The following is a 24551-nucleotide window of genomic DNA, read 5'->3' on the forward strand; positions in this document are numbered from 1 at the left end:
AAAAAAAAGGATGATAATAATAATAATAATAATAATAATAATAATAATAATAATCCAAATAAATATTCTTAATTTATCAAATATATTTTTCCTGGTCACATTTGGTTTGTCACTTGTTGCTAGGCAGAGTTTGTAGGGCTCAATCACAACCGCATCCCACCCAAAGTGTGTTTCGTACATGACATTACAAAGCGTTGGCCTAATACTGTATCATAATAGACCAGGAACTAAAGCCCGTATTCCACTGAGGGGCCAACGTTTGCGAGTTTTGGCAAAGGTAGCGAATGCGCGCTTCCGTCGGGGCTTGTTCAAGGTTGAGAGTTTTCATGAGCTTTATTAAAATTCCAGGCGATCGTCTGGTAAACGTTAAGCGAACTTGAACGAACCTTGACGTATATATGATGTAATGACGTTCTTGTTGTTATTTTACATACATTTGAATAATGTCGCTTAGCTTCCGAGATCCGACGAGATCGGCCGTTCTCAGGGTAGTATGGCTGTTTAAAAAAAAAAAAAAAAAAAACAACATTTATTACATTTTTTTAATTTATTTGTTTTTTTAAAAAAAGGAGAGCAATGATGATGTCAAATCGAATGAACAATACTGAGCTCTCCTGAAAAAAAAAGAAAAAAAAAGAATAATGTCGCTCCATTTCCTTCTAACATATATCTATCCTACTAAAGACGATTCGATACGTATCTAAGTGGAATGATTCTATTTATATAAAAAAATGATTTCCCAGCTCAAACTGGTTGTTGCTATAAAAATGTTTTTTCTTGGTATCTATGTGGCTCCTCAGTCATCCATGCCATGGTAATCTGCAAAGGTTGGAAACTCGTTTGTTGAATTGGTTGTTTTTTGACAATGTTTAAATATGACTGATTATGCTAATGACGCTAATGTCAATCATGACCACTGGGCTGGTTTAATGGCACAATGTCAGTTGAAAGAACCGTCAGAGAATCGTCCATTTTGCCGTTGAAAAACTAGAAAATCTCGAGACAAAGCATAGCTTATGTGTCCTGTTGCAGGGCCGCCACATTACACATGCCGCACACACCAGATTAGTCTAGAGTCTATTTTGGTGATGGGTATGATCCAACCAATTTGAACATTTGTCCCCACGCAGAGGGCATGCGCATCCACAGTGCCGTGTTGCTGGCACCGACAAAATCTCTCTGAAGCTTTCTCATGAACTCTTTGTTGGGTTGCCAACAAATCCAGTACAGGAATAGAGCAATGCAAATGACAGGAAAACAAATCCAATTTGTAAGTATGAAAACAAATACTCTCGTAACACAACCCCTCTGACAAAGTCTCCCTTTACTTTCTATAATCAAATCCGGTGTATCCAGTAACTTCCTCCCGAGCAGGTAGCGTTAATGGCGCTGAAAGGTTCCAAACCAAAACACCCGCCTCTCCTCCATCCTTTGGAAGCAGCAGCGTGGAACCCCTTCAGAGTTACAGTAACTTTGATATGCCTGGCTACTCCATATGGACTCATGCCAGTCCACTTGGCAGCCACATGTGTCAGACGCAGTTTTCCAGCACTGAAGGTCAGAGATCAACGCGCACCACACATCTCACCACTCTTTCATCTGCCTCCGAAGTCCACCCACTGGGAAATTTCACACGGTATCAAACAAAGTCACGGAGAAACAACAGATTGGGAGGTTTTACGACGGACTTGGATGGTTGCATGCAATGGCTGGTCGTCTTGGGTCTACTGATGTTGCCGCTCGTGACTGTAACTTTTTTTTCACGCCCCGCCCCCTTATCATCAAGCTCAGCTGTTACTAACGTGGTCCAAGTGTATCAAAGTTTAGAAGATATTAATGTGCTACTACCTATGTTGGGCTGAGGAACTTCACCGCATTCACTTTCTGCCAGTCTGTATATACAACATACAGGTCGGGTTAGTAAGTTTTGCAATCATTTTTTTAGTTGTAGAGGAGTTACTGGTTGCTGGGTTACGTAGCAACACTGATTGGATAGTTATTACCAGTTGCCATTTTTGTGAATTCTATAGACAATCATTCACACTAATGTTTACACCAATGGATGATTTAATCTTCAATGAAGCTAACATACACATTTTGGGACTGTAGGAGTACGCTAGCTGGACTAACTGGAAAGAACACGTAAACTCCACACAGAAAAGTCATTTTCAGCCAACGTTTTTTGGACGACGCGTTAACCGTCACTATGGACATGCTGCAAGTACAGAGTCAACAAATCAAAGTATTGGACAAATTAGGCAATTATGATCCATGCCGCTGTCTGAGAATGTGTTTCGTAATCTAAAACTGAGTCATGTGCTTATGCACTCGATTACAGTTTGGCAAACTGCGCGAATATTCCATCAGTGAAAGCCAAAGCCATGTTCGCTCGCAGACTGTTTACCTGCCAGGAGACCAGCAGGGAGCGAGCGAGGGAGTGAGAGAGGGGCGGCAAAGAGCGAGCGAGGTCAACATCACATACTGTACTGTAAATAATATGATGTCTTCTGGCAGGTGTTTGAACATAGTTTGTAGTGCAGGCCTGTCCAATTCATTCCCTGTCTTGTGTCCATATTAAGATCGGTAGCCTGCATGGGGAGGGAGTCACCCTGTGTTGATGTACAGTCCTTGATACTGTAGAGTGGGAGACAAATGCCCAAATTTACTCTTTGATCATCATAAAAAAGCTTTTTTGGCAACAGTTGAGCAAAAAAAAAAAAAAATCATACATTTAACATCAATGTTTCTTTATACTTACACCAACATGGCAACAATTGTATAAGAGAAAAAAAAGATTCACTATAACCTAAACAAATGTTTTAAAACAAACTGTTTTGCTGTTGGGGGGTGGATCAATGTGCATGCCGTATGATGTATGATGACATCCACAGCACATGTGGACACTTGGCAGAGCTCCGATTCTGCCTGCCTGCTGCATCTCAATCGAATCCACCAAAATTGTTTTACACAACCTGCGCCACAACTTAGACCTGCTTTCACCCAGTCTTAAATCTATTGTACTTTACCACCAAATTGTCAGGTGAGCTGGAGACGTGTGCAAAAAAACACGCACACTATGTGTTCCACTGGAACAGCCATCAAAAACGAAAAAGTGCACGTGCAAGTGTTTTTGTTATTTTTCAAAACATTTTATTTCTACCAGTTTTGACTCAGTTCCCACTCAGTGATGATAACGCAAGTGTAAAAGGTTGTCTGTCTCGCTACTTGTCCTGTGATTGAGCGGCGACCAGTAGAGGGCGTGGTCTGTTTTTCTCACCAGAGTTAAGCTCCAGCTTCTCAAGACTCTGACTTAAATAAGCAGCTTGAACAAAATCCTCTGTTCATGAAAGAAAAACCCACAACGGTAACTGAAATCTATTGAAACTTGAAAGTAACTCTAGATAAAAAAAATATCTATATTGAAAATTAACATTACATTTGAATTGCCATTCAACAGAATTAGGGGGAAAAAAAATGATGAAACAGACCTGGAAAAAAAACGATTGTACCTCCATAAAAGATTAAAAATAATTGAACCAGAGGGACATATTTTACTCAGGTGTGTCCTTTAAATGGCAGCACAGGTGTCTTCAAACTCATAATCAGTCAGTTGGTCTATTTAAAGGATGACAACTACTGTGGTCAGTAGTCGTCTCAGGACATTACCAAAAAAAAAAAAAAAAACCTAGACAAAAATGTTTAACCACGCGCGACCACCAGTCTCACCCAACTGCAAAGGGTGTATCCACCCTCCCTCTCTCCCTCCCTCAACGTGTGCAGCGTCTTAAGGACCACTCCACGCTATACCCTCCTCCTCCTCCTATCTCTCTCACACACACTTTCACACACACGTCAGACGGACCTCCACAGTACCGATCAACAAGAATGGATGCACGGCTCTCTGCCTCTCTGCTCGCCGGACTTGTGCTCCTCCTTCACGGCTTTACGGGTGAGTGCGTCCGCTGCCTATTGCAGAACTGTCATTCAAAAAGTCACAGTTAAAAGGAGCCAGTGTGGATATATTAGGGCTTTATGGACATAAAAAAAAAAAAAAAGGTTGGGGATCAGCTGTCTGCCTGCTGAGAAACTTGCAGAGAAGGTGCAGGTTCTGTAAACTACATGTGACTGACTCATCCTCTTGCTTACATGAACTTTCTGTAAAAAAAAAAGAAAAAAAGAAAAAAAAGAATGAAGAGTGAGTGCTGTTGTGTTTATGCATGTGTAAACAGATTTTATAGTGCACAATATCAAAGATGTAAAGTGAAGTTGTTTTAACCTCTAAGTGGGCATGTTAACTAATTATTGCTGCTTTGTTTGAATGCAAAATATCACTGACACATTTTGATTGAGCAGCTGAACTGTAAAAGGATGCAAAAGTCACTGTATAAAGTTGGTCACATAAGCTGGCCGTATGTATTTTTAGCCCTTCACTGAAGTTCTCTGCTTTCTGTCAGCTCCTGTCTGACCTGAGTTGTACGTTCCGGTCACATATCATTGGAAGAAGTTCTCAGCGTACGTTGTGATGCGTGTTTTAAAATGTGTATTATTTACATGAGGAAAGTAAAGAAGGTTTCCTGTGCACACTAGCTGCAAAAGGTTGTATACTTATTTTTAGAGGATTGAAATCCGGTGTTAACAACTACTGTGCAGCTTCGTTTATGCTGTTGATTTACTTAGTTTGTGTGTGTCACATGCCGGGGATGCTCATGCGGCCCCCGCCCATCTCGAACCTTTCCTCTCTTTCAGGGTCGGACTTCCCGCCCGCCCTTCTAATGCCTCTTTGTCTTTGACCACCTTTCCCTACCTCCTCCATGCACATTGTGTTTGTTCATCTTCCGTTTAGGGTCAGCCTGACCATTGTTCACTGCCTCTTACAATCCCCCCCACACACACATACTTGTACTGCAGGCCCTTCCTGGATTTCGCCCGCTTTACTCGCGCCAGTGCAATATTAATCCATTGATTCATGTCATGCCAAGGAACTAAGGGCGAGTAATGATATCATGTATGCAGTAAGTAATTTGGGGCGGCGTGGCTCAGTGGTAGAATGATCGTCCCAACATAGAGGTTGTGGGTTCGATCCCATGCCACTGTGACCACGTGGAAGTATCCTTGAGCAAGATAATGAGCTTCCAGTTACTCCTGATGCTGCGTCATCAGTAGGTGAATAAGTGGGCAAAGCGCTTTGAGGGTCTTTTAAAAGGAACCCTGAATGTCATGACAAGTTTGCTCTATATTATTTATTTGGTTGTTACTCACATAACTACGAGATTAATTTTTCAAAAATCATTTCCAATTTAATACATTTTGGAGAAACTTTATTTGGACGTACACCGCCATTGCTATTTACGTCGCAACGCATTCAGTGTGTAGTGACGTAGAATGGCAGTCGCTCTCTGCCGAGCAATGTGAAACGCCGACGAAGAAAGCAAGTAAAGCTTTGTAGCGTTCCTAAAGAAACAACACGCAATTGGAAGAAACACCCTCCCGCCGTGCTCTCGTCATTCACCAGACGCATTCAAGAGTTTTGATCGTCCCTTTAGGAACGCTACGGAGGCTTACCTTGCTTTCTTTATAAGCGTTTCACATTACGTTGCGACGTAAATAACAATGGTGGCCACGTCCAAATAGTTTCTACAAAATGTATTAAACTGGAAATGAATCTCTCAGTTATGTTAGTAACAACCAAATAAATAATATAGAGCAAACTTCATGACGGTCATGTCGGGGTTCCTTTTAATGTGGAAAAGCGCTGTCTAAATCAAGTCTAATTTAAATCACAAGAAAGAGGGGGTGGTGGTGGAGGGGATACTTTTTAAGATTCGGCCTAAAACATTATTGAGGTCTAATAGTGAGTTTTTTGGGGACTGTATTAATGAGAATGGTAGCCATTGCCACTCAGTTGTTGGTTTGTGTGGGGAAACATTGAACTGTTGCTGGGAGTCCACTCAGGCCTTTGGCACGTCAAGCCGCCATCTTTTGTCGCCACCATGACATCATAGGAAAGACAGCCTGGGTGCCGAAGTGCAGCAGTGACCCAGGACATGTTCACTTCCTGTGACACGGGCCAATCAAGCGGGGCCAAAGAGCAGCCGCATTGGACATGGCTCATGTAAAGGGCGCCGCTGTCTGCTCCTCACGACGACAATAAAACGGCTTTGTTCTGCCGTAGCATGCAAAATGGAGGCTCGACAGATCTGGATGACGATCAGCACAGTAGAGAGCCCATAAATCCAGATTCTTCCAGAACATTTTGCGTAGTCAAGTGTGGCGCTTTCACTTGTAACCCTTGTTGGGAAAAGGCTAATCAATGATGTCACTAGCATTTCTTTAGCACAGTATAACAGTCCTAGGGTGACCAGATTTTCTAAATAAAAAATCGGCACAGTTAAGTTTAGCTGAAGATTAAATACTAAATAAATTCTCAACAGGAACAATTTATAACAAATTTTACCTTTTATCTGTTGCCCACTAGTGGTTGCGGTTTTACTTTAGCTAATGCTAAATGTTATCTTGGTTGACAGTTTAATAGCGCTAAACAAAACAAGACATCCAACCTTTTTTTTTTGCTCAGTCCCGGCAGCGATTGGAAGCCGGTTTACCTCGCCGTTTACCATTCCCGTATTGTAACATTGGAAAGATGCCGGCAGAAAAGCTCAGCTTGCATTGGGCCTGACCAGTGACCGCAACGTTTGGCTAGCAGGACTACATTTCCCATGATTCTTAGACAGGGAAGCAGGAAATACTGTAGTTGTAGTTCCGGTATGTTGAAAAACACACCTGCTTGCGATCAGCTCAGCGGATAAGAATGACAATTGAAAGTTAACAGAAAGTTAAATTCCTTTGATTGGTTCATCATATGAATCGCTATGACACCTGTGTGACATTCACATGGCAGAGACCAAACACTGGTGCTGGCAAAGTCCGCCGGGACAGCGGACACATGGCTGAAAATGAGACAAACGTGTCCCCAACTTTTTTGCATCACGGATCGGTTTCATGTCAAGACATTTCGATGGGCATTCACACTTTAACTCTTTGAATGCCAAAAACGTTAAATAACGTTTAGTAAAATCCTACAGAGGAGTGCCAAAGACGTTAAAAGACGTTTGTTTCAAAACAGAGGTGAAACTAACCATTTTCTATTGTTGATTACTGAAAAACGGAATAAGGTAGAAACAAACTTTTTTTTTCTGATGAAAGATGAGAGTCCAATCTTTCATTTGTTAGTATGTGTGTTTCCATAGTCCCAACACATACTTTTCTGTGGACCTTGAAAGATCAGTCAAGATGCTTAAATCGGCTGGCACCCACGGCATCCCTTTTCTGAAAACGTCTGTCAGTCAAAGAGTTAAAAAGATGAATATAGATGCAATTGATATGAAGAAAATTCTTATTAGCGCACAGCTGTTGTCCATGCATTAGTGCACTTTCCTCACAAACGGTCCCATTGTTTCACTCGTATGAAAATATCCAGACTAGCAGGGACCAGAATAGACGAAACTAGCAAAGCCATTGTCAACTACAACTAGCTTATTTTTGAAGACTGTGTCACCTTGCTGGCCTGATATTTGCTGCTCCACAAAGCACTTTACCCTTGTTTGCTTTTTCATAAAGCCCTTTATTCTGGGTTCCACAATCACACAGTTGGGGCTTATCCTGTGGCTTTGGCATGTATTTGAACATCTTGTTTTAAAAAATACCTTTCTTGGTGTATGCATAGTTTTTGATTCCGTTCTATCGTAGCAAGATGTGCTTTCTACTTTCCTGACTCCCAAATTTGAAGTGTGGCTTCATTCTGTGCTAAATATAATATAACTTATTACTTGGAGGCATTTTAATCGCAGGATAAAGTCGGAGTCTTTTCAGTCACACCACGTGTGATTGAGTAATTGGGCCTATTACTGTACACTTTCAAGCATCCCTGGAGCAGATTCTTGTCTAGTGGAACTGTGCGCTAAACAGTACGTGTCTTTATTCAGCGCAAGCTTTGAGCCGCGTTGATGTGATCTCATGCAAAAGTTTCCTCAGTCCAAATCTGTAACTCATGTAGGGCTCGGTCCACATCAGTCTCACCTTTAAAGGGCAGACATTCTCGGAATAGTGAAACACGATACACAAAGACTTGTGATAAAAGTTGAACTCACTGAGTATTCAGATATGTTCGACATGGACAAATGTTGTGGGACATTGCCCTTACTTTTAGTCGTTTATCTTACTGTGACATTTTGGCCCAAGCGTATGCTTCCAACTTTGTGGGAAGTTTTTTTTTTTGGGGGGGGAGGGGCTTTTTTCTGGTCTGGCATGACTGTAAAAAAAAAAAAAAAAAAGACTGATTGTCTATGTCTCTGCTCAAGAAAAAGGTAATCGAGTAAATACAAGACAAATACCAAGGATCCCCCTATACAGTATTTGCTCCCCTCTGTGTAGTAGTGGTTCACCTGCAAGCCAAAGGTTTCCTTTTACAGTCTGATCTTTCTATTGATGTGAATCCTGTCCATTATCACCATTACCGGGGTCAATACTGAGCCGCGCTGGAGGCTGATAGGTGGACACAGCTGCTTCCAGGACTTTGTGCTGTAGTCATCACTCGCCCGCGTCGCTCTATTATTGTGTATGCACGCAGCATTTCAGGCTTGGAAACAATTCATGTCCCGTTGAATGACATATTTATGTAAACACTTGTTTTACAGCGGGAGGAAGGAAGTTGCAAGTGTGTTTTGTCTAGAAAAAAAATTCAATACAGTACTTCTTATAACGTTATAGTGCAGGATGGCTCGGCTGGGGAGGATTATGGGAGGGTTGCAAAAATCTTAAATGTAGGAAAGTACTGTGTGTTTAGCCTGAAATTTGCAAAAATGGTTTCAAAATCTATATTTTTCTAAGCTACTATTATTTGTAAAGCTTGTATGAATGACTTCCCCACTAAATGTACATCTATTGTCATACCATCCCTCACCAATGAAGATGTTTTTCTTTTAATAAATTATTATTATTTTTTTTTAGATTTTAGATGTCAAATTAATCAACAATTGGTAATCAAATTCATTGAAAAAATATATTGATAATAGCTTAATTGTTTAGAGGCATTATTTTACTATTTTATCAGATTTTAGCTTCACAAAAGTAAATATTCTCTGATTTCTGCACTCCAGGAAAGCAAACTGATTATCTTTTGTGTATGTTTAATCAAAAATGAGAAATTTATCTGCTTTTACTTCAGAAAACAATTACTGGTACCACAATTTTCCCCTATTTCCGGACGTACTCCAGCTGAAACCAGCAATCGAATCATAAAACGGAAACATTTTCTTGACCTAATGGAGCATTTCTAATCCTTTCCCAAATGCAACATTGCCATTTATGATACAATATATCCAGTAAAAAAACAACAACGTTGTAACCATTCATGGTGCACAGAAAATGCTTCAAAATAACATTGCATTGGATTGAAAATCATAAAACAGGCCTGCAACACACACATAAAAAAAACACAACCTGATTGGTATCTATTGCTCTTTTTGTGACGACAACGTAATTCCAGCTGTATAAAGTGGATTAAAGGTTGCCGGGCCTCTGTCGGGCCTGGCTGGTACCACTTAAATCTCCACACTGAGAGCAACAGCTGCACACACCTGGCGACTGCACAATGCTGACAACACACACTCATTCACTTTTATTTAGCCTTATTTGATTATGAACTCACCCTAGTCATACTTTCTGTTAACAACATTATACAAGATTGTCATTAAAGTTGATGTATGCTGCCATGCAAAAAGCATTGGGCAGTATTATATTGCAATGAGCAGATATGAATGTCACTCAGTATAGCGCAGACCTCTACAAGGGCCAAACTGTTAACAGAAATGAAGCGTGTTCATGAGTTCAGGTACTTTTTAATTCTCATGGACAATTCTGGGACTCATTGATGCCAAAGTGACTCAGTGTGTTAGTGCTAGCATCTGCACAATTGTTCCTGTTCAGGGTGCTAATGTTTGTCAGACATTGTTAAAACAGACAAGCTCGGTTAGTGTCCGTCATTTACGTTAGCACAAAACAATACAATCTTATCTAACTTTTTATCTACTTCCTGCAAGCGAAGTCACGGCAGATAAATGCAAGTTTTGTTTCTAAATGTTAACATAAGCCTAGAATGAATTGACAAAGGTGCACCAAGTTGAATGTTAAGTCAGTAAATAGACATTCTCCTCTTGCTATTTATTTTGACTTTGACCGTAAATGACATTTCACAGCCTGTCTGGTAAAAAAAACTGTTAAAAACACAAACAGGATGAAATTTCTTCTGACGTGTTTGCATTCAAAAAGTCGTTTGGTTGTTTATTAATGAGATTGGCACTAAGGTTGAGTTTCCTCCAGAATCATCATCATCGTCGTCATCACAAAGTTTACTTACTGTAACGACTGATAAGGATTCCGACAACAGCTAACCATTCTAAATTGTCAAATTTTGAAATTTGTCGAGAATTGAATGTATATTTGATTTTCAGCTCAATTGTAGCATCCCGGTTTTTCACTTTGAAAATCTGGTCACCATCAACATGAGGAACCAAAATAGATGAACTATGAGTTTATTAGTGGCGCAGGATGTTAAAATGGGGAAAAAGAGATAGGACAACTTTCCCTGAAGACACTTTGCTACATTGTTGAACTAAAATAGAAACAGTAGATCTGATGACTGTGACTCACCTCCTTGAAAGAGTCAGAAGACCTTCACTGTTGTCTTTTCTAATAACAACAATGACTGTTTTGTCCATTGAACTGATTAACTTCGTGGGGTAACCACTCAGACTCAGTTTTTATTGTAAAACTTTGTAATGAAACAGTACTGTAACTGTACACTGTAATGTAGTGTTGCATGTAACAAGCTAGCTTGCTGCTCACACTTCTTCTGTTACCTTGTCACATTTATATGACACGTCCTGTACTAGAGCGCCCCTAGTGGTTGAATATGAATTACAACCCACTTTATAGTGCACTTTGTATGCAGATCCATCCATCCATACAATGAAATAAAAATAAGAAAATACTAATAGAAATAGGATTTGCCAACATGGATTTATTTTTTTTTTTGTCTTAACATTTTCTGTTGAAGCTCCAGATCAGGTTATCCTCTTAGAAATATATCAATGTGCTTTTTGTTCGCAGCGCAGGTCAAAGGCGACTCAGTAGCCCCCGAGGGGAGCCAGTTGTTCCTGCTTGTCATTCACACTGACGCCACTGCGTCACGGACGCTTGGCTCTTACAAATGATGAACATTCCCGGACGCTGCTTGGGGTGTGAAGTAACAAATGTAGTGGACATTCCCAAGGAGAAGGGTTGCGGTGTACATGCATAGGAGTGGTTTGTGGGACATGTGTTACAGGAGTAATGTGTGTCATTTAAAACACACCCAATTTCAAGATGGCCTTTGCAACATGTGCTAAATACAACAATATGGCAAATCTGCTGGGATAGAGTTCAGCTTACCCTACCCATAATGAGGACAGACTCTATAAAAAAAAAATGGACGGCTGGATAAATGCACAGCCTAATAGTAATAGTGGTACAAAATAATTATCTTTCAGAAATGACGATTTTATCTGAAAACAGTGCTCAAATAAAAGTAGAGACAATAGAGGAAGGCAAGGAAGTTTTATAGTGCAATATACAATGCAATATATTTGTATGAGCCATTGGCTTTAGCAGCGACGCTACTAAAAAAGTCGCAAACGAAGCAGAGGTCTGTTCACAAGGGCTGCAGGAAGTGCAGACGTGAGCCTGCAGAGCATCAAGCAGACATAACAGTGCAAGGGAAACGTGATCCAATACAGTTCTTAGATGGTCCCGATTGCCAGACTCGCACCTGTGTGATTGACATCATCCAGAATGCACTTAAGCGTTTTATCAGGAACTTTTTAAAGCAGCCGGAACCACAAAACCAGGCAGATGGATATTGATCTGTCACATGCAATTCAAGTTCAGTTAGAGATGGCGAGGAAAGAAAAATGCCATTGCGTGGCTGCCATTGTGTGTGTTATCACAAATTTGATACAATGTGTCAGGAAGTAGAAGATGGTGACTGTGTTAAAAAGCACAGATGGGATTCAATAGGCTGGACAACAAACACTGGAATGTGGATTGGGAATTTCAGTTAGTTAAAAAAAAAGCCCAATTCTTAAAAATGCAGACATAAACATGAATCAAGCAATGATCCATTTTGGGTCTTAAACCTAAGTTGGGTAAACGGTCCCTTAGCGGGCGCCTGTTGGTGTCCCTTCCTGCCAATGTATCGCAGGAAACTGACTACATTGGCGGCCCTTAGACAAGAAATTAAAAATGGATGTGCAGAAATCCCATTAGACAATTTGGCCAACCAAGCCAGATTTCACAGAAATTTAGAATCCCAGAAAAATGTAATGGCTTGACTGTCAGCAAACTAGTTACAGAACCCTTCACAGTGACAGATCAGTCAGAACCAGCCGCCTTTTCTTTGGCGTGTGACCCCAATGAGGACAAGCGGTATCGAAAATAGGTGTTGTGTTGTTTTGGACTTTTTCTTTCGAATGTAGCAGTCAGTTAGAGAGGTTCCAAATTGATACGTGAACATGAGGTGGTCCCGAAGGGAGACACGCGTGGAGACAAGAGTCCCGTCAGGACGGTTTGCATCTCTGCTTAATAATGGATGTTGTTTCCCTGAAATAATGCTCCTAATGCACATTACAATGCTTTTAACCTAATGCAGCCAAGCGGGCCGCAGCCACGGGCCGCGCGTCTGACAGTCAACTGATGTGGCTTCACCTTGTTTAGTTACACTACGTGGTTTGAAGCACTTAACCTCTCTTGGTTTTGGTCTTTTTAAATGGGTTTCGCTTTGCCTCCAGGAACATTACATGCACTTTGTGTCATATATCTTGACCCTATAGACACTTTAAGGACTGTGCTTTCGTTTTGTAATTACAGTACTTCCACTACAGATTAAACCCCCACTAGCCCTTGACTTAGCAAACATATGCTAACACCTAGACTACTATGCTTCTTTGTATTTTCTGGCATTTTTCTTAATGTCTTAATTGCTGGGGGTATGTCATTCTGCTTAAAATAGTTTTTAATGATTGTTTTTCTCATTGGGTTAGGGTTCATTGATGTGACTTAGTTCCCAGTACAGGGGAACCTCGGACTTTGAACGTCTCAAAACTCGTACAAATCGGACTTCAACCCCAAAAAATCGGAGTAAAAAAATGCTACGAAGTTTGAACACCCAAGCAAAGCAAGCTAAGCCGAACGTACCTTGAAAACGGGTAGCCGAGCGAAGCCGAATGCTCACGTTGCGGTAGTTGAGACGATGCACTGCTCATTTTCGGTCAGATCGTGAATACTCCCGGAAGTGCTCCATACTCGCGAGTGCATTTTTATTTTTCCACAACAATTTTCTTCGCCATGGGCCCAACGAAAGACAACAGTGCCAAGTGGCAGCAAAGAAAAACATACAGTGCTACGAACCACAGTGGAATTAGGAAGGAGATGATCGCGCCGTTGTAACGACCGTGACTACTTCTGTAAATACTGGTATGAGGACCCCCCTTAGCTGTTCAACAATGTGCCTGATGTTAAACAACACACGCAAGGACCGCTTAGTAGTCTAACAATATGCCCAATGTAAAATACACAAACTCAGCACTGAACTAAAGCTAGCATTAACATAGCATTTATCATCCACTGATGCCATCACCACAATAAAAAAGGTAAGGTATTTTTTTTATTGTTGAAATACTATACAAGGTGTAAATGTAAAAAACATAAATAGAAATCAAAATAGGAATTTTCTGTTTTTGGAGCTTGGGAACGGATTAATTGCATTTACATTATTTCCTATGGGAAAAAATGTTTCGGAGGTTGAACAATTCAGACTTTGAACACTTCGCAGGAACGAATTATGTTCAAACTTTGAGGTACCACTGTAAGTGGAAACAGCTGATGCAGTGCTAAAGGCATCATTGTTTTCATTTCACATTTCCAGCTTCATATCAAGTCACGTGCCATGTTTGGTATCAAAGTATTTCAGACGAGGCATTTAGCAACCAAGGCATGTGAGCATCACATTCAGTAGTCAACAATGCTTAATAACACCCAGTCATTTATTATTATACTTGAACTAATGTTACCGGTGCTTGGAAATTATTATTAACTGGGACACTGAAACCACTGTCCTAGCTGCTTGATGATAATAATAAAATTAAGGATTTTTACACTGTGTACAGAAAAAAATACAATGATTTATTTGCTATAGAGATAACTAACTCAATCATCATGAAACAGGGTTCAAATTTAGTGGTTCCACTATATGCGGCGATGGAGGTAAAACACCATTTCATCCTTCCAAGGTGGTGAAAACCCCAAAGCCAAAGTCAGTGATAATCTCACAGTGAAGCCAGTCTATCTTTAGCCATAATGTTCCAGGAGCGAGGAATGCACTCAAACTTGCGCTCTCATTCTTGTGAAGCCATGTCATGGAACGTCTCCACCACACCACCACAATCAGCGCTCTCCGAAAATATCATCCCTGTTGGCCTTTCCCATACTTCTGAGCGCTTTTTAGTGTTATTTTACTCCGGCCTTCTCCGCAGTGGGCTCGTACGGGGACTGTGCTGTGCAGTTTGGGACGTGGGAAAGAGGATGGAGTGGGCGTTTGTACCATCATGTGAACAGGCATGAGGAAGTGGTGCACTCAGATGCAATCACGCAAACAAACACACACATATGTGAGTCAGCATAGATTTGAGGCTAATTTATAAATGCATATTTTTTTTTTTTTTTTTAGTTGAGAGAGTCGTGGAGCTGGATGTCGTGGGATTAGCTTGCGTGATGTCAAAAGTCAATGCGTTTACATTTGTGTGTGTGTGTGAGCGAAAATTGTAAGGTTAGCTGATAGTTAAATTCAACTGTTAAGCAGTCAGTTAATCAGTGTATCGGCGCGTTTGTTTACTAGCTGTTGGCCTCTCACAGCATCCTAGCAAAGTAGACTAAATATGAAATACCCAAGTGAGCTTAGCGCTAGCTAGCAGCTGGTATGACACAAACGCATGGATTTAAAATTGGTCCAAATGAAGACCCTGCGTTTTGACGTTGGCCAGTGTATGGTGAGGCATCCTGGAGGTTAAAGTAAGTTATTTTAAACTAAAAATGAACTTTTCCGTAGGTTGATGCAGTGGACGAAGGGATGGCGAATTTAAATGATCAACATTTTATGGCATCAAGAAAAACTTTTGCGAAAATGCGAACATCTTTGCTACATTTATTGGACTATGGATGGATGTTTAAAATAGGGACGGGTACCTTCCGCATTTGAACAGGTTCGGGTCCAATTGTCAGTAGCGGGGTAGTGATACCGATACTGAACAGGACCAATTTTCGGTACTTTTGTTCTGTTGTTTGTGGTAATAAATGATTTAACAATAAAATAATATGTTTTTAAAAAGAACATTCACTTTAATAGTTATTTTTTATTAAATAAAATCAGACAAATAAGAAAACATCATGAATTCAAAACACATGAGCCAGAGAGGATGGAGTAAAAAAAAATCAAAAATTCAAGGTACTACATTAACAATATGTAACTAACACCAAATTAATTACAAAGTGAGATGCAAAGTTCTTTACAATGAACAACAAAGAACAATGGTAAGCAGTAATCCAATAACAAAAGATAAATAATTGTATTTGTGTCATTTTGGTTCCTTGTGCAGTTGTTTAAACACATTTTGCCTGCCGCACATAGCACGATGAAGTCGAACCCAATTTGGGAGTAAAATCTCGCATAAAAAGACAGTATAAGTAAGCGTAAGAGAATAATTGGGACTCGGGAGCAAACTCATTCAAATGTATCTGACGCAGTATGTAATGTTTGCTAGTGCTACATGTTGGCCACAATTAGATTTTGCAATTTTATCGTTACCCATGAAATTATGAATATGGTATAAATATGTAGTACAGACGCTCCCCACCTTACGAACGAGTTACGTTCCGGACGATCGTTCGTAAGGTGAATTTGTTCGTAAGTTGCTTCAGTGCTATATTTTGTATTATAATTTATGTTTAAAGCCTATATAAGTATATTGAAGGTTTATATAAGTATGTTTAAGGCTTGTACAAGTCACCTGCATTGGTTTGTACTGAAAAAAAATTAATAAAATGGAGAGAATACGTACAGTACTGTACTGTACTACGTATGTGAGAGAGAGCGAGACACACACACACAGTATGTACATGTACGTAATAAGATAAATAAAATGAAGTTTAACTTACTTTTGGAAGATGTACTCGATGCTTAAGGAGATGATGGAGGAGGAGGAAGAGGAGGATTTTATATCATGAGAGATTCTTCGTCGTCGCTGGAATCGGCTTCAAAAGTTATTTCCTGCTTCATGGGGACCGGCGTTTTCTTCCTCCTCCTCCTCGCCACGTTGCTCAGCCTCCAATGAGCTCTCACAGCGCCAAGCGTCGGTATTAGCGGCGGAAAGAAGCACTACGCGCAATACAAAATCTAACTTACAGCATCTCTTTCCAAACATTTTTCGACATACTGTACGTGCAGAAATGTTCGTATGTACCGTTGTTCGCAACTCGAATGTTCGTAAGTAGGGGAGCGTCTGTACTTATTGTTCTAAAACTCTATGATATATTGCAACAATGGTGAAGCCACACACCTTACAACATGATTCGAATCGGTGGGTGAAGACACGACATCTGCTGTGTCCGCGCCGGCAACACATCTACTCCTGCTCAGTCACAACTTAAGATGCGCTTTGGAATAAGGCAACGTCTGATTTAAGGTGAATGGTGCCGTCGGTACCCGTCCCCCCCGGAGTTCAGTGATACACTGACTCTCTGATCATCTGTAGATATTGTACTGTAAAACCCTGAATTCCGTATTATATCAACACTAATTGCCACAATTGTGAGCACCCGTGCCCTTTCGGCCTCCTGGAAGACAGACAGGAGCCTGGCGGAATGAGAAGCAAGCCAGCATCAGCACGAGCTGATCTTCCCGGCAGGTGGTTTGTTGAAACCCAATATGGAGTCAGATCTCCAGCAGAAACCAGAGAAGGAAGGCGCTTCCCTCCTTCCTTTCTCTGCTGGTGTGTGGTCCGGACTCTGATTGTCGCCACATTTATTTACATTCTTTGCATCCTCGCTCCCCTCCGCCTTTAGGAAATGGTTTACTCTGTTGGCATGTTGAATGGATACTGACGGCGTTCGGCTTTAGAGTCCTGGAGATCTCTACAATGTGCGCGTGAGGAAAGTTTCTGTCAAGTCGCTGCGACAAACAGACTCCATTTTTGCTGAGGAATCACGAGAATGCAAAGTTCACTACGTGCACCTGCTTCTGTCCATCATTTTGTGGCCATGCACGAGGAAATAAATGTCACAGAACGCCACACTGCATGTATGTCCTAATTAGTCACGTCTTATTTATGGTTTCTATGCCTGGGTTTGGTCCGCCATATTGATAATAAATCTTTATGTAGTGGTATAAGAGTTTCATACCATGTAAATCCATCCATTGTTTTCCATACCGCTTATCCTGTTCAGAAACACATGGAAGTTTGAGCCTATCCCAGCGGACCCAACCCCAGACGGAACGGCAGTAAGTCATAGGACTTGGACTTGATCCCACGCCAGCTGCACGAATATCAGCTATTTGAACCTCTGCATTACTGTTGGCCCTAATACAAATCCTTATTACTTTCTTTATGCTCGCTTCAGGCCGATTGCGGGATACGGCAGTTTGCACTTTGCTCCTTGTTGTCATGATGGTGTTGGCACAACTTGCTGTAGAGGTGGATGAGTTGAACAATGGTTGATTTGCAGAGATGGGCATTTCCGTTAATAGTGGTGGACGCTCCATCGGTTCGTCACTGATGGACGTCCGTTATGCTGTAGGATGACCAGAGGTGCATGAGCACTTCCGTCTCTCCATTGGCTCATCGTTGACGGATGCCCACCTATTCAGCAAGTGCCTGCTTTATTGAATACACAGACTGAGTATTGACTGAAACAGGTTTTTGAACATCAAACCGGGTCAGTACAGATGGTCCTTCTAATTCTGTGAGCACTTGGCCAAAAAGGTAGGCAGCCATCACTGACGGGCCAATCCAGAGACGAAAGTGTCCGCCGCTGTGAATAACGAATAATGGCAAACTTTAAAAAACTGACAGACTATGTGGGTTTTCGTCGGTCAGCGGAATCGTCACTAACCAGGTCAGAACTGACTGACATATCAGTCAGGCAATACTTTAGTGCTCAGCTCGTGTATTTTACGTCAGGCATATTGTTGGACAGCTAAGGGGTCGTATGAGGGAATGTTTATTGAATCCGTTCGGCCGTTCGTAGCAGTTACAACGGTGTGTTTTGCCTTCATGGCGTCATTAGTGAGGAAGGAAGATAATAGGAATATAACAGACAATATCAGGTGGACTGAAATAATTGGCGAACTAACAAATGATGGACCGGCAAAATTTACTGATGCGCTCAACTTTGGGACTGTTTTCACTTGTGGAAAAAAAAAGCATAATACTTCTCCAATGCAACCATACGGGAAGTTTTGAAACAACCCTGCAATTGCTGCTGAGTGAATCCCATCAGAGTGCAGTTACCAGATGCTATTTATGAATATGATGATAGGCTAAGTCCTCTTATCTTCGATTGAGTTGCCGAGTCCAAACAACAACACGCGTGGTTGTCAAGGGGACTTTATGGAAGCCCCTCCGTCCTCACTCCAAACCACAAGCATCTGATGTGAACGTCAAGGATGCCATTGGGCAACAGTTTCAACTGCATGGATTTGGGATGTTTGTTTACTGTATATGACAACATTAACTCTTTGACTGCCAGACGTTTTCAGAAAAGGGATGCCGTGGGTGCCAGCCGATTTGAGCATTTTTGACTGATCTTTCAAGGTCCACAGAAAATGTTGTGTTTGGACTATGGAAACACACATACTACCAAATGAAAGTTTGGACTCTCATCTTTCATCAGAAAAAAAAAGTTTGTTTCTACCTTATTCCGTTTTTCAGTAATCAACAATAGAAAATGGTTAGTTTCATCTCTGTTTTGAAAAAAAAAAAAACGTCTTTTAACGTCTTTGGCACTCCTCCATAGGATTTTACTAAACGTTATTTAACGTTTTTGGCAGTCAAAGAGTTATTTTAGAGCCTGAAAATGAAAATACTACAGAACTCAAAATAGAAGTTTTTATTGACGCAAACAAAACAGTTGATGCGCATATGTGAAGTATTTCTTTCAAAAGCGAAATTGCCAATTTATGGTCTGGTATGCGGATTACAGCGTTTCTTTGTCTGATCTTCGTCAGCAGTGGATCATTTTAACGACATTGTATCTAAATTAAAATTTTGAAAGAAAAATACTGTTTTTATGTGCTCATCGTCCCGTAAATGTAGGCTTAAACTCTCAAACTAAGAGTTTACTGTACAGTGGACAATAAGTTCTCAGCAAAATCATGTATATTTATCACGTTACCGAATATTTCAATATGGAGCAGTTAGGGGGTTCTAGTGTGTGTGTGTGTGTTAAATGCCCCGGGGTGCGTCACAAAGCTTTAATGTGATTGATGAATGTGTGACAAGTCCTTTGTGTCTATGATTTCAAGACGTTTCCCATAACATTCTTGTGAGCCATTACGCCAAGTGGGGTGGACCGAAACTAAGTGGGGGCTACTGTTGTGGCAGTAGATCTTCGTGGGATGGAGTGGGGGACATAACTATGGTTGTCTGTTGTTGTCAAGTTGTGTTACTAGTAATTGTAGATGATGGAGGAAGATTGTTTAAATTGGATTTGCTCTAATTGCGTTAAAATCTTAAGCATCAACTTCATGTTAATGTCAAACCTGCCATCTTTTTTTTTTTTATGTAAAAAAACAACAACATAAAAACAGCGAGGGAGTCATTAATTGCGGATTTCACTTATGGGTAACATAATCCCCATGATTGGTGGTAATTCTTTGGGGTTGAATGGACATTTTATGAGCCATAAAAAAACAACATATGGGCACAAATATTGGGACCGTTTGTCATGGTGTTGCCCATTTTGCAGCTATGAATTTCCACTTCCTGTTAAGATTTATGGCCGCCGGGGCATTGACTTTGGTGGGGGAACTCTATTTGAGGTTTGGCATGCAGGCCTCTCGACATTTCCGCCCCTCCTCCAGATATTGCTAGTGCGCCACTGACGGAACGGTGAAGTAAAGGTCCATGAAGTCAGCACCTTCCTCGTTCACACATCAGCCTTCTCTTCCATCTTCATCTTTCCTTGATCATCTATTCACATCCACATTCTAGTGATTTGCCTTCCTTACATTTCCCATGCTCCCCTTTTCTCTGTCTCATGTCCTGATGTGAAGGCTTCTATTCCTGGCGCGAGTTGGGTCAGCCCGCTGTCATGCTGCAGTATCATATAAGCAAACAAGCTTGATAGGCCATTGTTATTCTTAGATGTGACAGCACTGGAAACATGTCGCAGAGCCCTGTGTCGGCTGCCAAGTGACGCGCGTGGTGGATTGGAATAAGATCCTGTGGTTATTTGGAAGATAATTGGACTCCCTTTTAATGTAATCAACCATGGTGCGATCACCTTCGGAGTTTATAACAGTCTCACGTCATGCTTGATGTCTTGGTTGAGGGCAAACTGGGATAAGGTTGCACTGGAAGGTAAACACAATGTAGCACCTTGGCTGAAAGAACAGATTATGTTAACACACCATGAAATGCAAAAAATATATACACTGTAAAGCAGCTTTACTGGACAGCACTGGATGTACAGTAGTTCCTGAAATTTAGTTATCGGATGTGCGCATGGAATATTTTTCTGCCCATTGAAATTCTCTGTCGACAGAGTGGGGGCTTGCTGTGGTGGATGCTCAGCAACCACATTGCACTTTTATCCATAGAATCACCAAAAATGTACACATTCTTTCTTTGCCTGTGGAATATTTGCAGCTGGATAGACGTCAAGTTACACAAGAGTTATAGTACATAACTCATCGCAAAGTCTGTGATGGAATGTTCAGCTTTGTCGGCGGCGGCCATCTTTGTTTTGGGCGGGCTGCCAATGGCGTGAGAGGGATTTGCCATGGAGTAAAACTCCAAACGAATTGAAGCCTTTAAACAAGCACGCGTCAAATCTCATCTCATCTCATCGAGTGGATCTGTCAGAACTCAGTCTGAGCAAAGAAATGCGTTAAATTACTACTATGCTGCACTTCAGGTCTTCTATAATAGAGTTAGCAAAACTATTTTAACAGCCTTGTTGAAGGACAGTGCCTTGCTCCTTGCGGATTGGTTGTTGGGAGAGAAACTAAAACAAAGTGCACATTCACAGTCGATACCGTTCTGACATGACATGTCAAGGAAGCTGAAACATACTTAACGTAACACGCTAAGCCTAATTTCAAAATAAAGTTCACCAAACACAGTAATACATTGACGGTAAAGCAAATAGCCTTAGTACACTTTTAGGTTGAAGTTCGCCCACGTCGTGGCGTGATGGCTAGCTTAACTTCCCTTTTAAACGTTTTTTTTTGATTGACATTGTAGTTGCGACCAACATCGACGCGACGCTATTCCGAACTCATATTCAATCGCTAATTTAGGACGCTAAGAAACAGCTAATTAATTACGCTGTAATTGTACGATACGGCAGAAGTCTCCAACGTAAGTGGTTAGCGGCTAGCTGTTAGCATGACCAACGTGCATAAGTGTCTGGATGCCGGTAAGTAAGTTTGACAGCTGGTACCTGACTTACTTTAATTCTTTTTCAATATTCTAGACCAAGGCTACTTTGTAATTCACTTCCCATGTTAAAGGAAGGGAATATGCTTTAAATTGCACGTTTAGGTATTTTCGTTATTTAAAAAACGATAAATAAATAAATAAATAATAAATAAATTCATTTATTTTATAAAACACTTTTGACCATTAAAAAAGAAAAAACATTCAACTCAAAATGTCAAACTTAGCTGTTTAGATCATAGGAACACAACTTTAAGCCATTAATACCTTATTTTACACATGAACAACGTAAAAATAAGAATGTTTCTGCCTCATATTGCACTTTAAAGTTGTGTTCCTAAATCCTAAACGACTATATTAGACATTTGAATAGATTTTTTTTTTATTTAATAGAAAAAGTGCTTTACAAAATAAATGTGAAGACAAAGTACTATTTATCTTTTTTTTTTTTTTCCTGATCTGATCCGATCCGTGACTCTTTTAATCCGTTGCACCACTAGTCCTCACACATAAACTTTGGCAAAGTTCCTCTCGCTGTGACGTTCACAATACACCGATAAGCTCTTGGCTGACTTTGGCTCCAAATGCCCAGTCATCAATATGTGTAGACTCAGAAACTCAGAAACTCACAATTTGCGATCATCTCATTTGTCAATCACAGATTCAGCAAATAATCTCCAAAATCCAAAATGTGTGAAAATGAGTTTGCTGGCAGGAAAAGGAACCTCCTCTCAAGTGCAAGCTCAATGTTTTTCTGTCATACTGACTTAGGACTATTATCGCCAACTGCTCGCTCCTCATTGAACACAATCGATCTGCGGCCTCGTGTTGTGCCAGCTTCTCCTCACTCGATGCACTGCACATAAAGTGACATTCAACACAGTCTCCCGTGAATAAGCCTTCGGTGGTGAGCTGTATCAGGTGGAGGAAGGGGGGGGGGGGGTTGTGTTGCTGGGGGTGAGTCAGCAATGTCCTTCCATCGCTAATGGGTAGGAAATGTCTACCTAGGAGATTCTAATTGGATCTCTTACCCGTCCGGCTCCATTAGGCCCTAAATGGCAACACACAACAGAGCTACAGGCAGGTGGGGGGGGGGGGGGGAGGTCCATAATGGAGATAGTCTAAAAGGAGTAGGGTGTACTGTAGTAATGTTTAATGTTTGAGTTAGTCTATAACAAGACTAGGCATTAAATAACTAAACATAGCATAAAAAGTAAGGCAATTTGTGCATGGTAGATTATTTCTTTGTTGTAACAATGCATTTTGGCAACAAAAAAAAAAGGTAAAATATACAGTCTCAAACCCCTTTTTACTTTTGCTGCAAAGTTTATGTTTAATTAACTACACTTTTCCCTCAGTGAAGGTTAAATTTCGCTTGAGCTTGTATTTTTTTTCTGTCCCTGTGAGCACTACATCATGAAAACTGGCTGCTGAGCTTGTTTGAAAAACAACGGCCTTGATGGAGGTCTGCTTGCGTCCCTCTCATCACTTTCCATACAGATAAACTTTGGGCTAAAACCTTGCTCCAAGCTCACAGTTACAAGTTACCAAACACGTGGGAGGCCGCCCAGGTTTCACATGTAAACACAAGACGAGATGGGAGCATGTGAGCTTTTTAATAGGGTCATTTGGAGGCCGGGTCCAAAAGAGGAAGGGATCCCGTGAGATAAAGGTCAACGCGAGACTTGATCAATGACATAAAGTTATGTTCTACACTGAATAAATCTACCTTATTCATTGCCTCCAACCACAGCTATTTTTATATGACTAATGATGGACCAACCCATCATTTATTGGGTTATTCGCCGCAAAAACACACACATTCTCACTTACTGAGATAAATCTAATTCTGATCCCAGTGGAAAATGAAACAAATAGGATTTTACATACGGTAACTTCATAATCTTGTGGGCATAGAAACAAAGACCAAATAATTTATTAATTTTGTGGTCATGTGATCATTTATGTTGTGGAAGAACAAAAAAAAAGTTGTAATATTACTACAAAAAGTGTCAAAATTACAATAAATGTCTTTTATTTCAAGAATAATACCGAAGTATAAGTTTTTCTTCTCTATATAAAAAAAAAAAGTAATGTTACAAGAAAAAGGAGTGTATAAAGTTGGATTTTTCTGACTTGTTACAAGAATAATGGTTCTTTGGCAATAGCATACATTTTTTTGAAATAGTTGTAATTTCATTAAAATAAAGTTATTTTTCCCTAAAAAAATCACAATATTACAAGAACCCCCCACCCCTTAGCCCCCCCCCAGTAATGTTAAAAATTATGTTGTAAAATTATGAGCATTAAGGTGCAATATTTTGAAAAAAGTTATTTAAAAAAAGATAATGCTACATGAATATACAGTAGTGTCCTGAAATGATGAGGGTAAAAGGTTGTCATAAGAAAAAGTTAAATTGTTACAAGAAAAATGTCCTAACATTTCTGATAACAAAGCTCAATTGTGCTTTTGAAAACAGTTGCGATATTACGTAATTTCTAGCACCTAGAAATAATGTTCAAAATACTTGTGATGATTCAACAACAAAAGTTGTCATAATCTTTCAAATTGAATTCTTATTAATTTCTCCAACAACTCCATTTTATTTATGGAAAACAGTATTACATTTTTCTTTGCGTTGCAATTATTTTCTTCACAATTCTACCAGAGCCCTTCTGTTGCCAGCGTATGAGAAAAAAACAAAAACATTCTTTGTTAATATGTTCCTACAGTTGGCTAATTTATTG

General features: G+C 40.4%; 1 protein-coding gene across 4 annotated transcripts in view; it reads left to right on the forward strand.

Moving 5' to 3' along the window:
- Window positions 1–3812: 3812 nt before the first annotated feature.
- The window catches only part of mcamb (melanoma cell adhesion molecule b), a 35105-nt gene continuing 14366 nt past the window's right edge, over window positions 3813–24551 (forward strand). For all 4 annotated transcript variants that reach the window (XM_077566652.1, XM_077566653.1, XM_077566654.1 and 1 more), the window contains exon 1: window positions 3813–3949. In XM_077566652.1, coding sequence (XP_077422778.1) covers window positions 3886–3949 — 64 coding nt within the window. In that variant the 5' untranslated portion in view covers window positions 3813–3885. The remainder of the gene's footprint in view (window positions 3950–24551) is intronic.

The sequence above is a fragment of the Vanacampus margaritifer genome, chromosome 5, assembly GCF_051991255.1.
Source record: "Vanacampus margaritifer isolate UIUO_Vmar chromosome 5, RoL_Vmar_1.0, whole genome shotgun sequence".
Lineage (NCBI taxonomy): Eukaryota > Metazoa > Chordata > Actinopteri > Syngnathiformes > Syngnathidae > Vanacampus > Vanacampus margaritifer.